The following is an 18,411-nucleotide window of genomic DNA, read 5'->3' on the forward strand; positions in this document are numbered from 1 at the left end:
AGCACAAACAAAAGCCTCCCTCCCCCGCCCCCCCCCCCCCAAGATTTGAAAGTATCTTGTCCCCTTATTGGTCCTTTGGGTCAGATGCCAGCCAGGTTACCTGAGCTTCTTTTCCCTTTACAGGGAAAAGGATTTTGGAGTCTCTGGCCTGGAGGGATTTTATAGTACTGTACACAGGACAGCTGTTACCCATCCCTTTATAGTTATGACAGTGGGTCTGTGACATTGATGGTTCAGGACCAGAAGTTTCATCCTCTTCCTCGTCTGATTCAAGTGAGAATGATTCTGGTGCATCAGGAACTGGCAGTCCTTCTCCCTGGGGTACTGGGCGTATAGCTGATGGAATGTTTGGAGAATGCACAGTCCACTTTTTCTTCGACACACCTTTCCCAACTGGAGGCACCATGCAGAAGTAACGATTGCTGGTATGATCTGTTGGCTCTCTCCAAATCATTGGCACTGCAAAAGGCATAGTTTTCCTTTTCTTGTTCAACCACTGGCGAAGATTTGTTGCACAAGTGTTGCAGCATATGTGTGGGGCCCACCTCTTGTCCTGATCTCCAATTTTGCAGCCAAAATAAAGGGGATAGGCTTTCTTAACCATAGTGGTTATACTGCGCTTTTGTGATGCAAAAGTCACTTCACCACAAACATAGCAGAAGTTATCTGCACTGTTCACACAAGTACGAGGCATCTCTGCTCACTTTGGCTAAACAGAAATGTGTCCCTTTGCAAAATCAAACACTGACAAATAAGAGAGCATGACACTGTATGATTTCTATAGCTGATATAGGGCAATTTGTTCAGCAGAGTGATGTAAGCTTCGTGATAATTGCGTCATCCATGACTTCTAGGAATAACATGATGCAATTCATATCATGTATGATGCAATACCAGCTTCAGATTGCCTCATTACTTGTTTTGCCTAAAAAGCAAGTACCGTCCAAACACAGTCATAGATTTATTCATAGATCCAGTCAAAGATGTATTTTAGTCATTTCTGGTTTAAATTGAGATCCCTTCCCTTTATAACTCACTTATCCTCCGCCATTCCCAAGTCAAGGGTCGTATATACGGACCCAATAGCATATCTTGAAAACTAGAGCCAATCGACAATTTTTAAGCATCATTTTCGTTCAGTGACCCAGAATTAATAAAGTTTGACTACATTTATTTCAGAAGCATTTTGGCTGTAGAATGTATATCCTAAGAGGTTGTGTTTAAAGTTCTGAGAAGATACTACTTCATCTTGTTTGAACAGAGGTGGGGGGAAGTGAAGAGTGTGGAAATCATCCAAGCAGGACAAAGACAAAGGTGATTGAGCAGGAGCAGTTTTAAAAAGGACTCTTGGGGAGGGAGGGCGATGGAAAGTTAGGTAGAAGAAGGGGAGAGAACAGACTGGCCAAGGTCACAGTGGGCAAACTGCAGGAGAAGACTTCATGTTTCAGAACCCAAGCCATGTACTGAAACAGAAGGGCCCTGGATGATCCTGACCTTACCCCAAAAGATGCTCTAGAGTGGTGAGGAAACTGTGGCAGGGAAATGTTTTTTGTAGTGTTGTGCTGTTAGAGAGCAATAATGTGTTAGTCTCCTGCAAAGACTGTGTCGTACGTGGTAGCGTTCACACCCACCATGTGGTCTCCCCCTCCCCCCCACAAAGTATACCCAGAAGGCTCTCACCTTTGGGTGGAGTTCTGAGAGAAGGTATTAAAACTATGGGAGGAGTTTGAGGGGTCAGCATTGGTTTCAGTGAGTAGGTAGCGGGTCACATGATCTCAGCTCTCTGGAGGGGTGCAGGTCCTTTATCTAGCATCCCAAAGGGTGTACCTAGAGACCTCAAGGCAGGGATGGTACTTGGTCTCTGTTCAGACTCCGGAGCTTAAAACACACAGGATCCTGCAACTGCATCCAAGTTGTCTGGTTTATAGTGAACACCAGTTCTAGAACTAGTCTTCTGGGTGGGGAAAAATGAACCAAGTTTACTGCTAGTGTAACTTGATTAACTAAAACGGAATTCTGTCTTTATGCCAGTAGTGGGTGAATTTAATAGTAAAAAGTTCTAGGTCTCTTTCCTGTGAGGAATTACTAGGTAGCAAAGGAGATGCAGAGAGATCAGATTTTATGGTCTTTACAATGTCTTCCCATATGTACTGGTTTAAAAAAAAAGTTGGAGGTAAGAGGTTTCAGAATCTAACAGTTACGATGCACAGATATTGCAGAAGTTTAATCAGTTTTTTCTTTTAAAAATCAGCTTGTGAATACCAATGTTTATGCAGCAGTCTTATCATTAGTAATGAGCTGAAGTCACAGTAGAATAAGGCAGACTTCCCCCTTTCACATATGAAAAACAGCACAGTTAAAGTCTTGTATCCTACATAAAGTCCATTTTAGTTCTTAAAATGCTTTTAAGTGGAGATCAGTATGAGAATTCAATTATAGTATTGTAATTTTCAGTGGGAAAACATAATACATGTAGGTGGAATATTTAATCCTAGCAGTGACTCTAATTTATAACTGTCCAGTGTTCCTGCTGTAGGTATCTTTTTTTTCTTTTTCTTTTGTGGCATCTCCATTACTGGATGGTTGCAACCATAGTAGCCAGTTCTATATGGTCCTGGACTAATCTTTGTGGATGAATAGTCCTTTTGATCCATCCAGGATATAGCATTGTCCATCCAAAATCTTCTTTTTCTGCCTCATGTTCATCAGCTATGAACTTTCACTTCCAGTGCCTATAAAAATGGATTGCATGGTGAATCCCTTAAAATGTGCTCTGAAGATCAAATCTTCTTTTCTTAGGATCTTGTAATGTTTTCTGAGTTAAGTGGTCTATCAATGATATTTTCAGAGTTCTTCTGCAATACCATAATTCAAAGTATTGTTTCTTTATCAATTGTTTGAATGTCCATATTTTATAGCCATAATTTAACACAGATTAAATTTAAATTTAGGAGTTAGAATTCTTAATCTTCATATTTATATACCTTCTTATCAGACATTTGTTCTACCAGAACAACTTTTGCTGTTGCTTGCAGTGTCTGATCGTGTGCTGTAATGATGCTTTCTAATTATCAATAATTTTCAGTTGCTGTATGGCGGTGTCATTCACTGGAATCTTGCATGTTTTCTCAGGAGCCTTGTACACCATCATAGTGTTTGTCTTGTCCACATTCAGCTGTAGACCATATTCTTTATCATGTTCATAATCTCCACTAATTTATCACATCTTCTGAATCAGCCAACAGCACTGTATCTACTGCGAAGTGAGTATTATTCTTAATACAAGGTGGTAATTGTAACATGCCTGTGGATTAATACATTTCTGCTGCATTATTCTGGATTAATGCATATATAGTAGATAATAGGCAGAAAGGAAGAAGAAGAAAGAAAGCTGGTTGGCACGCATAATTCTCACCCTAAATGTGGTTCTAATAGTCGTCTTCACAGGCCAGACACCCTTCCAGCCTGGGTTCAGTTCTTTCCCCCAGTTCAGTTGTAGTTGTTTCCAGCAGTCATCGTGGGTGGGGTGGCAGGGATTACCTCACTCTCCACCCTTAAATAGGAATTGCATAAGGCGGGAGTCCTTTGTTTGCCTAGTTTGACTCCCCCGCCCCTCCTTCCCTTACAGTGGACAGTTAGAAGAAGTCCCAGGTAATGTTTTAGTATCAGGTGACAAAACCACCTGCCTCTGTGGGATTACAGCGTTCATGAGTCAGGGGCAGTATGGAGTGTCCACTGGAAGGCCAAGCTTTTCAGTCATTGTCCTTGCTGATGGGCCATCCACCCTGTTTGGCTTTTCCATTGTTGTACCTGAAGCATTAGCAGTAGGCATCACCCAAAGTACATAGTTGAAATACAGATACATAGTCAATATTCCTAACTTCAGATTCAGAAATGATACAGGCATACAGATTGGATGATCACATTCGGTAAATCAGAACCTTTCCAATGATCTCATGTGAGCCATCTGGCATAAAGTATATCTGTTATGTCATATTCATATCAATAGCATATTTTCATAAAGAATAACACATCACACCCATTATCAAATATTTGTTCCCCGTAAGTACATACTTAACCTTCTCTTTGTTAAGCTAGGTGGGCTGAGCTCTTTGAGTCTATAGCTAGAAATCAGGTTTTCTAATCTTTTAATCATTCTTATGCTCTTCTCTGAACCCTCCAGCTTAACATCCTTCTTGAATTGTGGGCACCACACCTGGACACAGTATTCAGCAGCAGTTGTACCAGTGACAAATACAGAAGTCCCTACTCCTACTCGAGATTACACTGTTTATACATCTAAGGCAGTGGTCGCCAAAGTTTTCAGGCTTGTTCCCCCCCCTCCACCACTCCCCGAGCTGGGGCCAGGAGCAGTGCTATGGCTTGGGGGGTGGGGAGGGGTGCAGACTGGGGTAACGAGGCCAAAGCTAGGGCTGGCAGTCGGGGCCCCGGGTGCTCCCTCCCAGTCCCCTGTGAGGGCTGTTCAAGGCCCTAGCCGCGCACCCTGAACGTTACTCTATGCTACCCTGGGGCGGGGGGGGCTGCAGTTTGGGACCTCTGATCTAAGGATTGCTTTAGCTCTTTCGGCCACAGTGTTGCACCAGAAATGGATGTTCAGCTGATTGTCTGCCATGATCCCCAAATCTTTTTTCAGAGTTCCTGCTTCCGTGAGTTGCCCCCGTCCTGTAAGCACGGCCTACTTTTTGTTAGATTTACAGTTAGTTGTATTGAAATGTGTATAGTTTGCTTGCATGTAGCTTATAGACCAGTCCGGATTGCTCTGTATCAGTGACCTGTCCTGGTTATCTACCACTCCCTTTACCAAGTTTCACTGATTTTCTTCCAGCTCACTGAAAAATATTAAATTCTGCAGGGCCAAGATCCCACTAGAAACACACCCTTTTCTGACTGCAGGATGTGGTGGACCTGTAGCTTAAGGCATACGATTTGTGAGGCAGAGAGCAGCACTGCTTCTGAATAGCTGCTGGCTCAGTTGGCTGATGAGTGAAGTGGTAGTTTGGTGAGCTGGGTTTGCCCTCTGTCACTACAGAGTGGTGGTCTGTACTCTCCCAACTCTTCCTGTGTTTTTATTTTAATGTAAAATTAAATATTTCTGGAAAGAAAAAAAGAATGTAAGTGATTTATTTATTGAAGGTTTCTTTGGGATACTGAAGAGCTGTACCAGTGCTATTGCAGTGATGGGAATTTCTCGGAGAGACTTATGTGAAGAGTGCTAGAACAGATTACTTTAAGTACCAAAGGGGCTAATGTACTAGGATTATGAACTATTACTTCTGCAGAGGGCCATACTTCCATAAATGTGTCAAGTTTTTTTAACCTTTCAATGTATTCTTTTGGGGTCACATCAGACTTGCTAGTGTGATTTGCCAGCAGATATGTTTATCTGGTTTCTGCATACAAGTTCCTGGACACATCAATAACGCAAAATAGGGCGAATTTGGAAAATGGATAAAATGATTAGGATCAATGAGAAAAAGTATAGTCTGAATAGCTATAGCTCTCTAAAGCTCCTAAGGTGGGACATAATTGCCTACAAGTATTCAACTGACAATGGAAGGAGGCTTAGTGTAGTACAAGATAATGTTTCAAGAGTAATTAGATGAACTGAGCATAGGAGAAACTAAGTTTAATATCAGAAATACTACCTAAAACTGTTACTTAAAAGCTCAGATTCAGGGTTAGGGACCTCATTGTGTCAAGTAATGTAGAAATGAGACTGTCACTGCCTCAAAGAGCTTACAAAGGGTAGAGAGGAAAGGATTGAAACTTAACTTGTGTATACGGGAAGAAGATGCTAATGAGAGAAGTGGGAACAACATTATTATTATTATTATTAGACTATGAAAATTAATTTTCTAATCTGTTATCAGCCAATGCCCATTTATTTTTGTCTTACACTCCCTTAGAAATTACAGCAAAAAATCAATAGTAGTTTGTAATAAATTCAACTTTAGTTTTCCAGTGTGATATCTTGAGATTGACCAAACACTCTGTGAATAAAAACGGCTTCTAAAAACCACTTTAATAGTGCAGTGGAGTAAAGATGAGTTTTATTGCATACCTTCTGCATACGTACATCTAGAAAGACTACTGAATAATTCAGTGTTTAACAGTGAGCAATAAAGGTATTTCATGTTTCTGGAACAGTCAAGTTACTCTACTATAATAAAGTTGCTTATTTAAAGTTATATTTTACTAGTACAGTATGAAGCGTACATTGGCTTTCTTAAAAATAATTTAGTTGGCCTTGACTATTTCACTGTTATGATCCTTCATATATGAATAAGAACCTGTTTGGAGGGAGTAAGGTAACCCATGCAGTAAAGATGCTAGTCATGTTCCTTAATGTGCTATTGGTGAATCCATTGTGATGCGCCTGGTTTAATAACCTCGATGGAAAAGAAAATAAGTCCTTCTAGAACTGTGCCTTGAGCTGTAGATTGCATTAGCTTTTCAACTCTTGTCTGCTTGTATTTGTATGGTGCCTAGTAGAATGGGTTCCGAATCCCAAGGGATGCTCCGTTAAAACATCTGGATTATGATTTCTTTAATACAATAGTTTGTTTCATGTGATGGTGGTTATCGGTTGTGGGATTGCTCCCTAGATAAGGTTCAGAATTTAACTTGTTACAATTCTAAAATGAAAGAATATGGTGTAGACTTTTTTGGCTGAGAGGTTCTTTTGCTGCTTCAGCTGGTGTTTGTACTTTACAAACTGTCTTACTAAAAAGGAAGTTTGAATTTTGTTGTTTTGTGGGGGGGTAGCTATATCTGTGAAACTTAAGTTTGTGAACAAAGAGTGCCAATCAATTAATTAGTAACTGATGTAGGAAAAAAATTAGAACTCTCTTCTCCCCAAGTTCTATCTACTACATTTTTAACTAAGAACTCATGCCCCTACCACTTAGAACTGTTTTTGTCCTGGGGGAAAAAACCCTGCATCAGGAGTTGTCATGTGGGATAGCCCTTAGCACTCTTGTCCACGTTTAGCTTCTACTTCTGTTGAGGAAGAAATTGATATGACCTTCCATTTGCATTCTTGCAGATGGGATGAGCTACTGGGGTGGGAGGGATAGCTCGGTGATTTGAGAATTGGCCTGCTAAACCCAAGGTTGTGAGCTCAATCCTTGAGGAGGCCACTTAGGGATCTGGGGCAAAACCAGTACTTGGTCCTGCTAATGAAGGCAGGGGGCTGGACTTGATGACTTTTCAAGGTCCCTTCCAGTTCTAGGAGATAGGATATCTCTATTTATTTATTTACTTTTTCAGGGCTGTGATCCTGAAAGAAAACTGGTACTCTTTAACTGTGCTTTCTATATAAACTTCAGAAGACCATAACTGTCTAAGTACCATCTTTGTTTCAGACTACATTGTTTTGAATGCCACTGAATTGACTTAGGAAGACATATTGTAGACATGTTATGTTGAAGAAAAATAGATGTTTAAGTGATATAAACAAAATGGATTAAAGTGTCTAATCTTCTCCCATGAAGATAAATAGTATGCATTAATAACTCAAATCTTTCAAAGGTAATGGCCTTGCCTTTTCTAATTTTTTCACATGCTCAAGAGCTTTCTGCCTACTAGGCAGAGCAGGCCATTGTCAGTTTCTGATATTCAGACTGCTGACTGGACCTACAGAATCTTTTCTCACAATCTGGAAAGCTAATACTCATAATCTTCAAAATCTTGTTTGGTATAATAACTTTCTGAAAAACAACCTGTTTTTGTGAGAGTTTCTCTTTCATAGAGCAGCATAGAGGAGCAATAAGAATATTGAATTCATATGTAAATGCGATGTTTTGTTTACTCTGTCTTCAGTATCTTTCTCCCTGCTTTTTCTTCCTGAACAGAAGTACAGGTACAGTACTTTGTTACTCATAATCCTAATACAGTTTTATTAGGAAGAAAACTTTCCTTATAAATGACCCTTCAATGTTTAGTTGGACTACAAATTTTTGAAAATTATCATTTTATGTTGCTTAGTAGGCCTCTGTTCTACTTTACTGAATTTTTGTAATGAACTTGTACATTTTAGTTTATCAACTATAATATTTTCCCCACAAACTGTCCTATTTAAGCAAGGTAATCAAAATCTTTAGCATATGGTTATCTTTTTATAGCCATGTAATGAATCTGCTTCTGAATGATCCACTGATTAAAATATGCCTCAAAAATGGTCATATTGCATATTGTAGGCAAACTGATTATATAAAAACATTTCCTTCAGTGTAGAATCTGTCCTCCAGGCTATTGCTATCAAAAGCCAAATGAAAGAGCATCAACTTCTGAAACCTTAGTCGTTACTGAAAGATTAAATAAAGTTTGCAGCGACTGAATTATCTACAGTTTAGCCAGAATTGCAGCTGGAAAGAAAAATGGCCTTCAGGAGGAGGAAAAGGACAATCAGGTTAACCACTCAAGAAATCAGTAGTCCCTATTAAAATCAAGGGCCATTGGCTGCCAAGTTGTTGCTTTAAAATCCTAGCCCCTATTCACTACCATGTTAAGAAAGGGTCCTAGATAAACAAATCTTTTACCTATAAAGAAACAGGAGAGCACTCTTGACTCCAGGTTAAAAACTTGGGTCATAGCTTTTAAACATTCCTTTCAAGTGCATTCTTAATTCAAGAAAAATGTTTTCTGAGTGTCATTTTGTTGTAAAATTTCATTTGCAATCTTACCAAGTGAAATCAAGGACTCTTTGTTCAGCCAGTGTTGATATGTTGCATTACTTTGGTGTTAGCATAAATTTAATGAGAGGAAAAAATGTTTATGGTCAACATGGCATATTAATAGCATTTACAAAGGAGGCTGTTGATCAACATATGCTGATTAGCTGTCATTTGTGTGTGTGTTGGATAAGTGATGGTGTAAAAATCATTGTCCTCCTGTCTTGCATTACAAAACAAATAAACCCCCTAAATTGAAAAGAGGACCAAAAAAATGCCACTGTGGCTAAACAAAGTAAAAGAAGCAGTCCTCTCATGGATTAGGAACCGGTTAAAAGATAAGACACAAAGGGTAGGAATAAATAGTCCATTTTTCAGAATGGAGAGAGGTAAATAATGGTGTTCCCCAGGGGTTTGTACTGGGACCAGTACTGTTCAGCATATTTGTAAATAATTTGGAGAAAGGGGTAAGCAGTGTGGTGGCAAAGTTTGCAGATGATACAAAAGTATTCAAGATGGTTAAGTCCAAAGCAGACTGAAGAATTACAAAGGAATCTCACAAAACTGGGTGACTTTGTAACAAAATGGCAGATGAAATTCAATGTTGATAAATGCAAAGTAATGCAAATTGGAAAATATAATCCAACTATACATAGAAAATGATGAGGTCTTAATTAGCTGTTACCACTCAAGAAAGAGGTCTTGGAGTCATTGTGGATAGTTTTCAAACATCCACTCAGTGTGTAGCGGCAGTCAAAAAAGCTAACAATATTGGAAATCATTAGGAAAGGTATAGTAAGACAGAAAATATCATTGCCTCTATATAAATCCATGGTACACCTACATCTTGAATACCAGCCTAATTTGTAATACATATAGGAAACCATACTAGACATTATAAACTATCCTAAAATAAAAGGGTGACAATCAGTCGTAAGGATTGTTCTGGTCTGTCATTCCTTTCTGCTATTCAAAAAGGGTGGCTGGCAGGATGAAATCAAATCATACATTACTTCTCATAGTAGAATTATACAGTCTTGCTCCTACACAGGATTTGCACATTGAATCCTTACATTATTTTTCATTTTCTTTTAATAACATGCATCCTCCCCTAAGCTTATAGCATGTAATCTGAGGAAAGACAACTTTCTGAAGACTTTCAAGTAAATGTGTTAATTAGTCTATGAATTTAGTAATTTTACAAAGTGAAAGGAAACAATATGAACTGTCTAATCTGTGCCTCCCCACCTCCCTCCTCATTTTAGGCATATTGTGCCCTTCTTCCTTCACATGTCTGTTCGTTCCTGCTCTGTCACTATGGCTACTGGAAGTATGTGGGTGTCAGCTATTCACAACTGTGAAATATGAGGCAGGATAGAGAGGAGAGGGTGTGTCATTTGATTCTTTCCCATCAATGAGAGGAGGGCTATACTCTTAATATCGCTTGTCTCCACCAGTGTCAAAGGAGTGATCCAGCAACTCATTCCAGTTTTTTGGCTATCGGTGGCTTTTTTTCTTCTTCCTCTTCTCATCCCTTCTGCGATGGAAGGGCTCAGTCTCAGTGACAGAATTATATTTTTGTGCTCTGAAGTCTTGAGGAAGGAGAAGGTGCTGGATATTGAAATTTTTTGTCCTATATCCCCTTCCTCCCTAATAACGCCTGACAGCATATTGGCAATAGGATACTAGTTTTCAAAAGAACTGATGGTTGGAGTCTGACTTATTTGTACGTGAAACATATATTCAGTAATTACTGATGGTTTATTTTGTAGGGGAAAAAGTCTTGACATAATAGCTCTAAAGATCACATGACTGACCACATATGTAGGAATAATTGCAGATAATTTGATCATATAATTGCATGCCATTTGAAAACCTGCATTACCAGTTGTTATGACTTATTGTTGAGATCTGACAGGTTCCTCTTAATGGTTGATGTGTAATAAATGTCTTATCTGGCCAGCAAATGAGTAGACTCACTGCAATCTCAACCCACTTGTTCTAGAGGTAAATTATCAGAATGACAGCTCTTTTTAGTTGGGATGAGAGGAAATGGTGAAGTTCTAAGACCTTTTGATTACTTTACCAGTTAATTTTTAGCTGTTGTGGTGTAACAAAGTAAACCAACATAACTTGGATTTAATTTTTTGTCTGCTTTTTTTCTCTCCTCAGCTTTGTATTCCATTATATTGTTCTGTGTGTTTTTGTGGATCCCTTTTGTCTATTTCTATTATGAGGAGAAGGATGAAGAGGATACCAGCACGTGCTCAGTAAGTTCATTTGTCACACCTAGCTTTGACTTGTTTCTTAAGGTCTGAATGCAGTAGCCAAATAATAATGAAGTCTAACATCTGTTTTGCTTCAACTGTTCAGAGTACCTTTTGTTGAACCATTATCGCTGATCTTAATTTTAAACTAAATAAGTAGGGCTGTCAAGTGATTAAAAAAATTAATGGCACAATTAAACAATAATAGAATACCTTTTATTTAAATATTTTTGGATGTTTTCTACATTTTCAAATATATTGATTTCAATTACCACACAGAATACGAAGTGTACAGTGCTCACTTTCTATTTACTTTTATTATAAATGTTAGCAGTGAAAAGAAAGTATTTTTCAATTCCACCATTATTACTGTAGTGCAATCTCTTTATCATGACCGTTGAACTTACAAATGTACAATTATGTACAAAAAAATTACTGCATTCAAAAACAGAACAGTGTAAAACTTTCAAGCCTACAAGTCCACTCAGCCCTACTTCAGCCAATTGCTCAGACAAACAAGTTTGATTACAATTTGCAGGAGATAATGCTGCCTGCTCTTTGTTTACAACATCACCTGAAAGCGAGAACAGGCATTCTCATGGCATTGTAGTAGCCGACGTCACAAGATATTTACGTGCCAGATGCACTTAAGAGTCATATGTCCCTTCATGTTTCTACACCATTCCAGAGGACGTGTCCATAATGAAGGGTTCTGCTCAATAACGATCCAAAGCAGAGCGTACCGACGCATGTTCATTTTCATCAGTTGAGTTAGATGCCACCAGCAGAAGGTTGATTTTCTTTTCTGGTGGTTTGGGTTCTGTAGTTTCCGCATTGGAGTGTTGCTCTTTTAATTCTTTTGAAAGAATGCACTATGCCTCATCCCTCTCAGATTTTGGGCGATACTTCAGATTCTTAAATTTTGGATTGAGTGCTGTAGCTATTTAGAAATCTCACATGGTACCTTCTTTGTGTTTAGTTAAATCTGATGTGAAAGTGTTCTTAAAACTAACAAGTGCTAGATCATCATCCGACCCTGCTAGAATATGAACTATATGGCAGAGTGTGGGTAAAACCAAACAGGAGACCTACAGTTCTACGCCAAGGAGTTCAGTCACTAATTTAATTAACGCATTTTCTTTTTTTTAATGAGCATGGAAGCATGTCCTCTGGAATGGGTGCTGAAGCATGAAGGGGCACATGAATGTTTAGCATATCTGGCATGTAAATATCTTGCAACGCCAGCTACTACAGTGCTATGCGAATGCCTGTTTTCAGTTTCAGGTGATGTTGTAAACAAAAAGCGGGCAGCATTATCTCCTGCAAATTGTAACCAAACTTGTTTGTCTGAGCAATTGGCTGAAGTAGGACTGAGTGGACTTGTAGGCTTGAAAGTTTTACACTGTTCTGTTTTTGAGTGCAGTTATGTACCAAAAAAAATCTACATTTATAAGTTACACTTTCATGATAGAGATTGCACTATAGTACTTGCCTGAGGTGAGTTGAAAAATACTATTTTATCATTTTTACAGTGCAAATATTTATCAAAATAATATAAAGTGAGCACTGTACACTGTATCCTGTCTTGTAATAGAAATCAATATATTTGGCAATGTAGAAAAACATCCAAAAATACTTAAACACAATACCAATTGAAATGGATTAACAGTGCAATTAATCGCGTGAGTTAATTGCGATTGACAGCCCTAAAAATAAAACATACACTGACATTCAAGTCTTTAATTTGAAGCAGTTGGTGGTTACTTCGGTTACAAGAAACATAGTAGACTTCTTTAAAAATATGCTAAATTAAGGAGTCCATTTGAGTTGCAATATTAATACTTAGCTTAATGTTAATTATCCATGATATGCCCTGCACAGTGCTCCATTGTAGCAGTCACATATTAGCAGAACGTCAGGCAGAAGGACAACAAGGAGTCTGGTGGCACCTTAAAGACTAACAGATTTATTTGGGCATACGCTTTTGTGGGTAAAAACCTCACTTCTTCAGATGCATAGAGTGAAAGTTACAGATGCAGGCATTATATACTGACACATGGAGAGCAGGGAGTTACTTCACAAGTGGAGAACCAGTGTTGACAGGGCCAATTCAATCAGGGTGGATGTAGTCCACTCCCAATAATAGATGAGGAGGTGTCAATTCCAGGAGAGGAAAAGCAGCTTCTGTAATGAGCCAGCCACTCCCAGTCCCTATTCAAGCCCAGATTAATGGTGTTGAATTTGCAAATTAATTTTAGTTCTGCTGTTTCTCTTTGAAGTCTGTTTCTGAAGATTTTTTGTTCAATGATAATGACTTTTAAATCTGTAATAGAATGACCAGGGAGATTGAAGTGTTCACTTACTGGATTTTGTATGTTACCATTTCTGATGTCTGATTTGTGTCCATTTATTCTTTTGTGGAGGGACTGTCCGGTTTGGCCAATGTACATGGCAGAGGGGCATTGCTGGCACATGAATGCATATATAACATTAGTGGATGTGCAGATGAATGAGCCCTTGATGGTGTGGCTGATGTGGTTGGGTCCTCTGGTGTTGCCAGAGTAGATATCGGGACAGAGTAGGCAACTAGGTTTGCTACAGGGATTGGTTCCTGGGTTGGTGTTTCTGTGGTGTGGTGTGTAATTGTTGGTGAGTATTTGCTTCAGGTTGGGGGGTTGTCTGTAAGCGAGGACTGGCCTGCCTCCCAAGGTCTGAGAGTGAGGGATCATTTTCCAGGATAGGTTGTAGATCGTGGATAATGTGCTGGAGAGGTTTTAGCTGGGGGCTGTATGTGATGGCCAGTGGTGTTCTGTTATTGTCCTTGTTGGGCCTGTCCTGTAGTAGGTGATTTCTGGGTACCCTTCTTGCTCTGTCAATCTGTTTCCTCACTTCCCCAGGTGGGTATGGTAGTTTTAAGAATGCTTGATAAAGATCTTGTAGGTGTTTGTCTCTGTCTGAGGGGTTGGAGCAAATTCAGTTGTATCTTAGGGCTTGGCTGTAGACAATGGATCGTGTGATGTGTCTTGGATGGAAGCTGGAGGCATGTAGGTACGTATAGCGGTCAGTAGGTTTCCGGTATAGGGTGGTATTTATGTGACCATCACTTATTTGCACTGTAGTGTCCAAGAAGTGGATCTCTTGTGTGGACTGGTCCAGGCTGAGGTTGATGGTGGGGTGGAAATTGTTGAAGTCCAGGTGGAATTCTTCAAGGGCCTCCTTTCCGTGGGTCCATGTGATGATGTCATCAATGTTGCGCAAGTAGAGGAGGGGCACTAGGGGACGGGAGCTGAGGAAGCGTTGTTCTAAGTCAGTCATAAAAATGTTGGCATACTGTGGGGTCCTGCGGGTACCCATAGCAGTGCCACTGACTTGAAGATATAAGTTGTCCCCAAACCTGAAGTGGTTGTGGGTGAGGACAAAGTAACAAAGCTCAGCCCCCCAGGCATGCTGTGGCCTCATCAGGGATACTGTTCCTGACAGCTTGTAGTCCATCCTCATGTGGAATATTGGTGTAAAGTGCTTCTACATCCATGGTGGCCAGGATGGTGTTTTCACGAAGAATACCAATGCATTGTTTCCTCAGGAAGTCGGTGGTGTCTCAAAGATAGCTGGGAGTGCTGGTAGCGTAGGGTCTGAGGAGAGAGTCCAGATAATCCTGCTGTAAGAGTGCCAATGCCTGAGATGATGGGGCGTCCAGGGCTTCCAGGTTTATGGATCTTGGGTAGCAGATAGAATACCCCTGGTTGGGGTTCTGGGGGTGTGTCCATGTAGATTTGTTCCCGTACTGTAGCTGGGAATTTCTTGAGCAGATGGTGTAGTTTCTTTTGGTATTCCTCAGTGGGATCAGAGGATAGTGGAATGAGAATGTAGAATGAGGTCTTGGAGAGTTGCCTGGCAGCCTCCTGTTCATAATCCGACCTGTTCATTATGACTACAGCATCTCCTTTGTCAGCCCCTTTGATGATAATGTCAGAGTTGTTTCTGAGGCTGTGGATGGCATTGCGTTCTGTACGGCTGAGGTTATGGGACAAGTGATGTTTGTCCACAATTTCAGCCTGTGCACGTCTGCGGAAGCACTTTATGTAGCGGTCCAGTCTGTCATTTCGACCTTTAGGAGGAGTCCACGCAGAGTTCTTCTTCTTATAGTGTTGGTAGGTGGGTTCCTGTGGGTCAGTGCACTGTTCAGTGGTGCGTTGAAAATATTCCTTGAGTCGGAGATGACGAAAGTAGGCTTCCAGATCACTGCAGAACTGTATCGTGTTCGTGGGGATGGTGGGACAGAAAGAGTCCCAGAGATAGGACAGACTCTCTTTTGCTGGCAGATGGAACAATTCTCTTGGTCCCAACCTTCCCTACACCCAGGGTATAAGTACTGTACCCTATAACTGTCTTTCAGGTATTCTCTCCTGAAGCTCTGTTTGTAACTGGGCTCTGAAGTAAAAGAAGAATGGTAAAAATGGCTTTGAGTTCATGTAGACAGGAAACTAGTTACTCCTCCTAAGGAGGAACATGTTACAAAAGAGTGCCATTAAATGAAAATGGGCAGCAATGCTCTCCTGAAACTAGCATTTATTCTGAATGCCACATTAGGAGAATAGTTAATTTAATGAAAATGTCAATCAAACTCCCCATAGCAGTACTAGAGTTCAGATTAGGGCATGTTGCAGATACATGCTTATATTTGTCACTCTACTTCATAGTACAAGCAGACTGGAGAAGAAAGTTCTGATTAGTCTAGTAGTATAGTGCCTTTTTCTCTATTGAGTAGCACACCCAAGATGGATGTTCAAGAGGATTTAAAGCAGTGACATTTGGCCAGAGCAGGTTGCCTGAGCATATATTTTTGTGTGATTGATCTTAATTTCATATGGTTATTACCTCTTAACATCAAACTACATGATTTGGTAACTCTAAGGCAGAAGTTTGCATTCTTGAAACAAAATCAGTTTTAGTTTTGTTAAACAGTAATACTTTTATAGAAAGCATGTCGCACTAAATATTCTATCCTGTGATTTTATTGGTTAAAAATGCAGATGTTTTGTTCGTTTTTTTAATATTCAATATATTAACACTTTGTTTAATTTAAAATACAGCATTTTCAAACTGCACTCAAGTATACTCTGGGATTCCTCATAGTTTGCGCAGTTCTTCTTCTAATTGGGTAAGTATATACTTCATTGAAGTGAAGGTAAAGGAAAAAATTAGATTAATAACTGAAGAGGTAAAGCGAAAAATAGCATCATAAAAAAAATCCCTATAAGGATTCTGATATCCTGAATCACCAGAGCAAAGCTAGGGTAGGTTATGGTAACATCAGACCCACAATGGAGCTTTTTTTTCTGTTCAGTTTTTTAAATTCATAATATACAGATCTTGGGGGGGAGAGAGACTCTCATACTCAAGATTGTCAGGGATGTATCTTAAACATTTGAATCCATTTCTATAGTTGAGGAAAACTATCCAGCTATTTCATGTTGCCTACTGTATTTCGATGCATACACATAGGAGGCAGAATTAAAGCTGCATGCATAACTTTAACTTTGGATTTTTCTGACTTTGTGCTATCTTAAAACTTAATATTTGTATGAAATATAATGCTTATAATTAGTCTTAAGTTTACATCATAATATACACTACAGGCCATGTAATGAGAATATCTAAACTTCTGTATTTCCTGATTTCCTTTTTAAACCTGTGAAATTCATTTGTGCATTAAGGCCCTAAGTTAGGAAGCCATGTGGATGGTGGGCTAAGTTTTATGCCTGTGCATAAATGCTTTCTGAATTGGGATCGAATAGTTCAATATGGGCTCATACTTATGTATGTATATACATAATTGTCTTTTGGTGTAAAGGCTTTATTGGCTTTAGTTTGGGATATATGCATTACTCAAGGGAATAAGAAGTTATTTTCTTTCCTATAAATAGTGTTCTGCAGAAATTTAAGCATTATTCCATGTCCTGTTTGTTTCATCTTTAATAATTAGGTATATAGTTAAGTGCCACCGGACTCCTTGTTTAGGTGTATATACAGTACTTAATGAAAGAACCTGCCATGGCACATGAACTAAGTACTGTTTAAATGTTTCTAAAGTATGATGGAACATTCAGTTTCTTTAACTCTGTGTATGGTATCTTCCCAGGATGAACCCTACAAAGTGATCCTTGGATGGCTAGACAGTAGAATATCAAGTAGAAGCAGATATTAGCACTATAGATAAACCTTGTGAGAGAGCACTGTAGTCAGAGTCCAGTTCTGATGTGTACACAGCAAAAACTATACTGAACAATTGGAACAAGTGCAGAAAACAGCTACAATTATAATTTGGAGTTTGGAAAACCTGCTTTACAATGAAACTAATTAAACTCAATCTATTTAGCTGATTTAAGAGACTGCGAAGAGGTGACAAATTCAGGCTAGAAATAAGATGAAAATGTGTGGGTAACTAGCTATTGAAATAACGTAACTAACTTACCTTTCAGTCTCTTGAAGACTGCAAGTCAAGAGTGAAGCTTGAACTTAGCTAGGATTTATAGGTTTGATGCAGGAAGTATTGGATTAAATTCTGTGGTCTTTTAGTCGGGGTGGCAGAAATGAGAGGTTATAATTACTGTAGGCACAATGTAGTTTACAGTGGCAGAGCTTAGTTCTGTTGTGTCTGGTTAAGTTGCGCTCTTCTGCTATGTGGTCTTCCTTGTGCAACCCGCTTTCAAGCTGCTCCCACAGTCTGCTATAAACACTCCTATCTAATCTTCTGGATATCAGTCTGATCCCCTGTACATTTTTTGGGGGGAAAAGTGTCCTCCAAGTCTACTAAATATCTGTTGGCTAGATTCTGAACTAGATGTTTACCTTTCTAAAATGACCCATGGCTCAATCTTTTCTATCCAGTTAAATGTGGGGGTTACCCAGTAATGAGCTAGCAGGTTCACTGTAGTGTTGGTAAAAGAAAACCGTTCCCACAGTGAGGTATGGCCATAATCCATATTATTTTTTAAATTGTGGCTAATAACCAAATCTGTTAAGAATGATTTTTAATTTAAGTCAGTATTTACTCAGTTATTGATTAGTATCTGATGCAATCTGGGATTAAAGTTGATTAAACATTGGCTGGGGCAATGAGAGTTTCTTCCCAGGAGGAGCTGAAGCTGGTGGGGATGGCTACTTCTCTAAGACAGAGAGAGAAGTGAGTCTTGCACTTCTTGCATGTGCCCCCTAACCTATTAACCGCCTCAAAGAATTATGGTGGTAGGTATGTATGTCTTTATTCCTGGAAAAAGAAGTAGAAGGATCTCACACACCATAGCTATGTGTGTAAATGTGGATAAATGTTGCTTTTTAATGGCAACCCAAGTACACAAAAATGAAATATTGATGATCTTGGCTCACAACTACTTTTCCTTTCTAAATGCCTTCTGTCACCAGAAGACACTTTTAAATGTTGAATTTTT

The 18,411-nt window shown here is 39.3% G+C and overlaps 1 protein-coding gene across 3 annotated transcripts in view; it reads left to right on the forward strand.

Annotated features, from left to right (window-relative positions):
• LMBRD1 (LMBR1 domain containing 1) overlaps positions 1-18,411 on the forward strand; it is a 229,338-nt gene that overhangs the window by 24,404 nt on the left and 186,523 nt on the right. For all 3 annotated transcript variants that reach the window (XM_034766228.1, XM_034766230.1, XM_034766229.1), the window contains exons 4-5: positions 10,866-10,963; positions 16,054-16,121. In XM_034766228.1, coding sequence (XP_034622119.1) covers positions 10,866-10,963; positions 16,054-16,121 — 166 coding nt within the window. The remainder of the gene's footprint in view (positions 1-10,865; positions 10,964-16,053; positions 16,122-18,411) is intronic.

This window comes from Trachemys scripta, chromosome 3, assembly GCF_013100865.1.
Source record: "Trachemys scripta elegans isolate TJP31775 chromosome 3, CAS_Tse_1.0, whole genome shotgun sequence".
Taxonomy (NCBI): Eukaryota; Metazoa; Chordata; order Testudines; family Emydidae; genus Trachemys; species Trachemys scripta.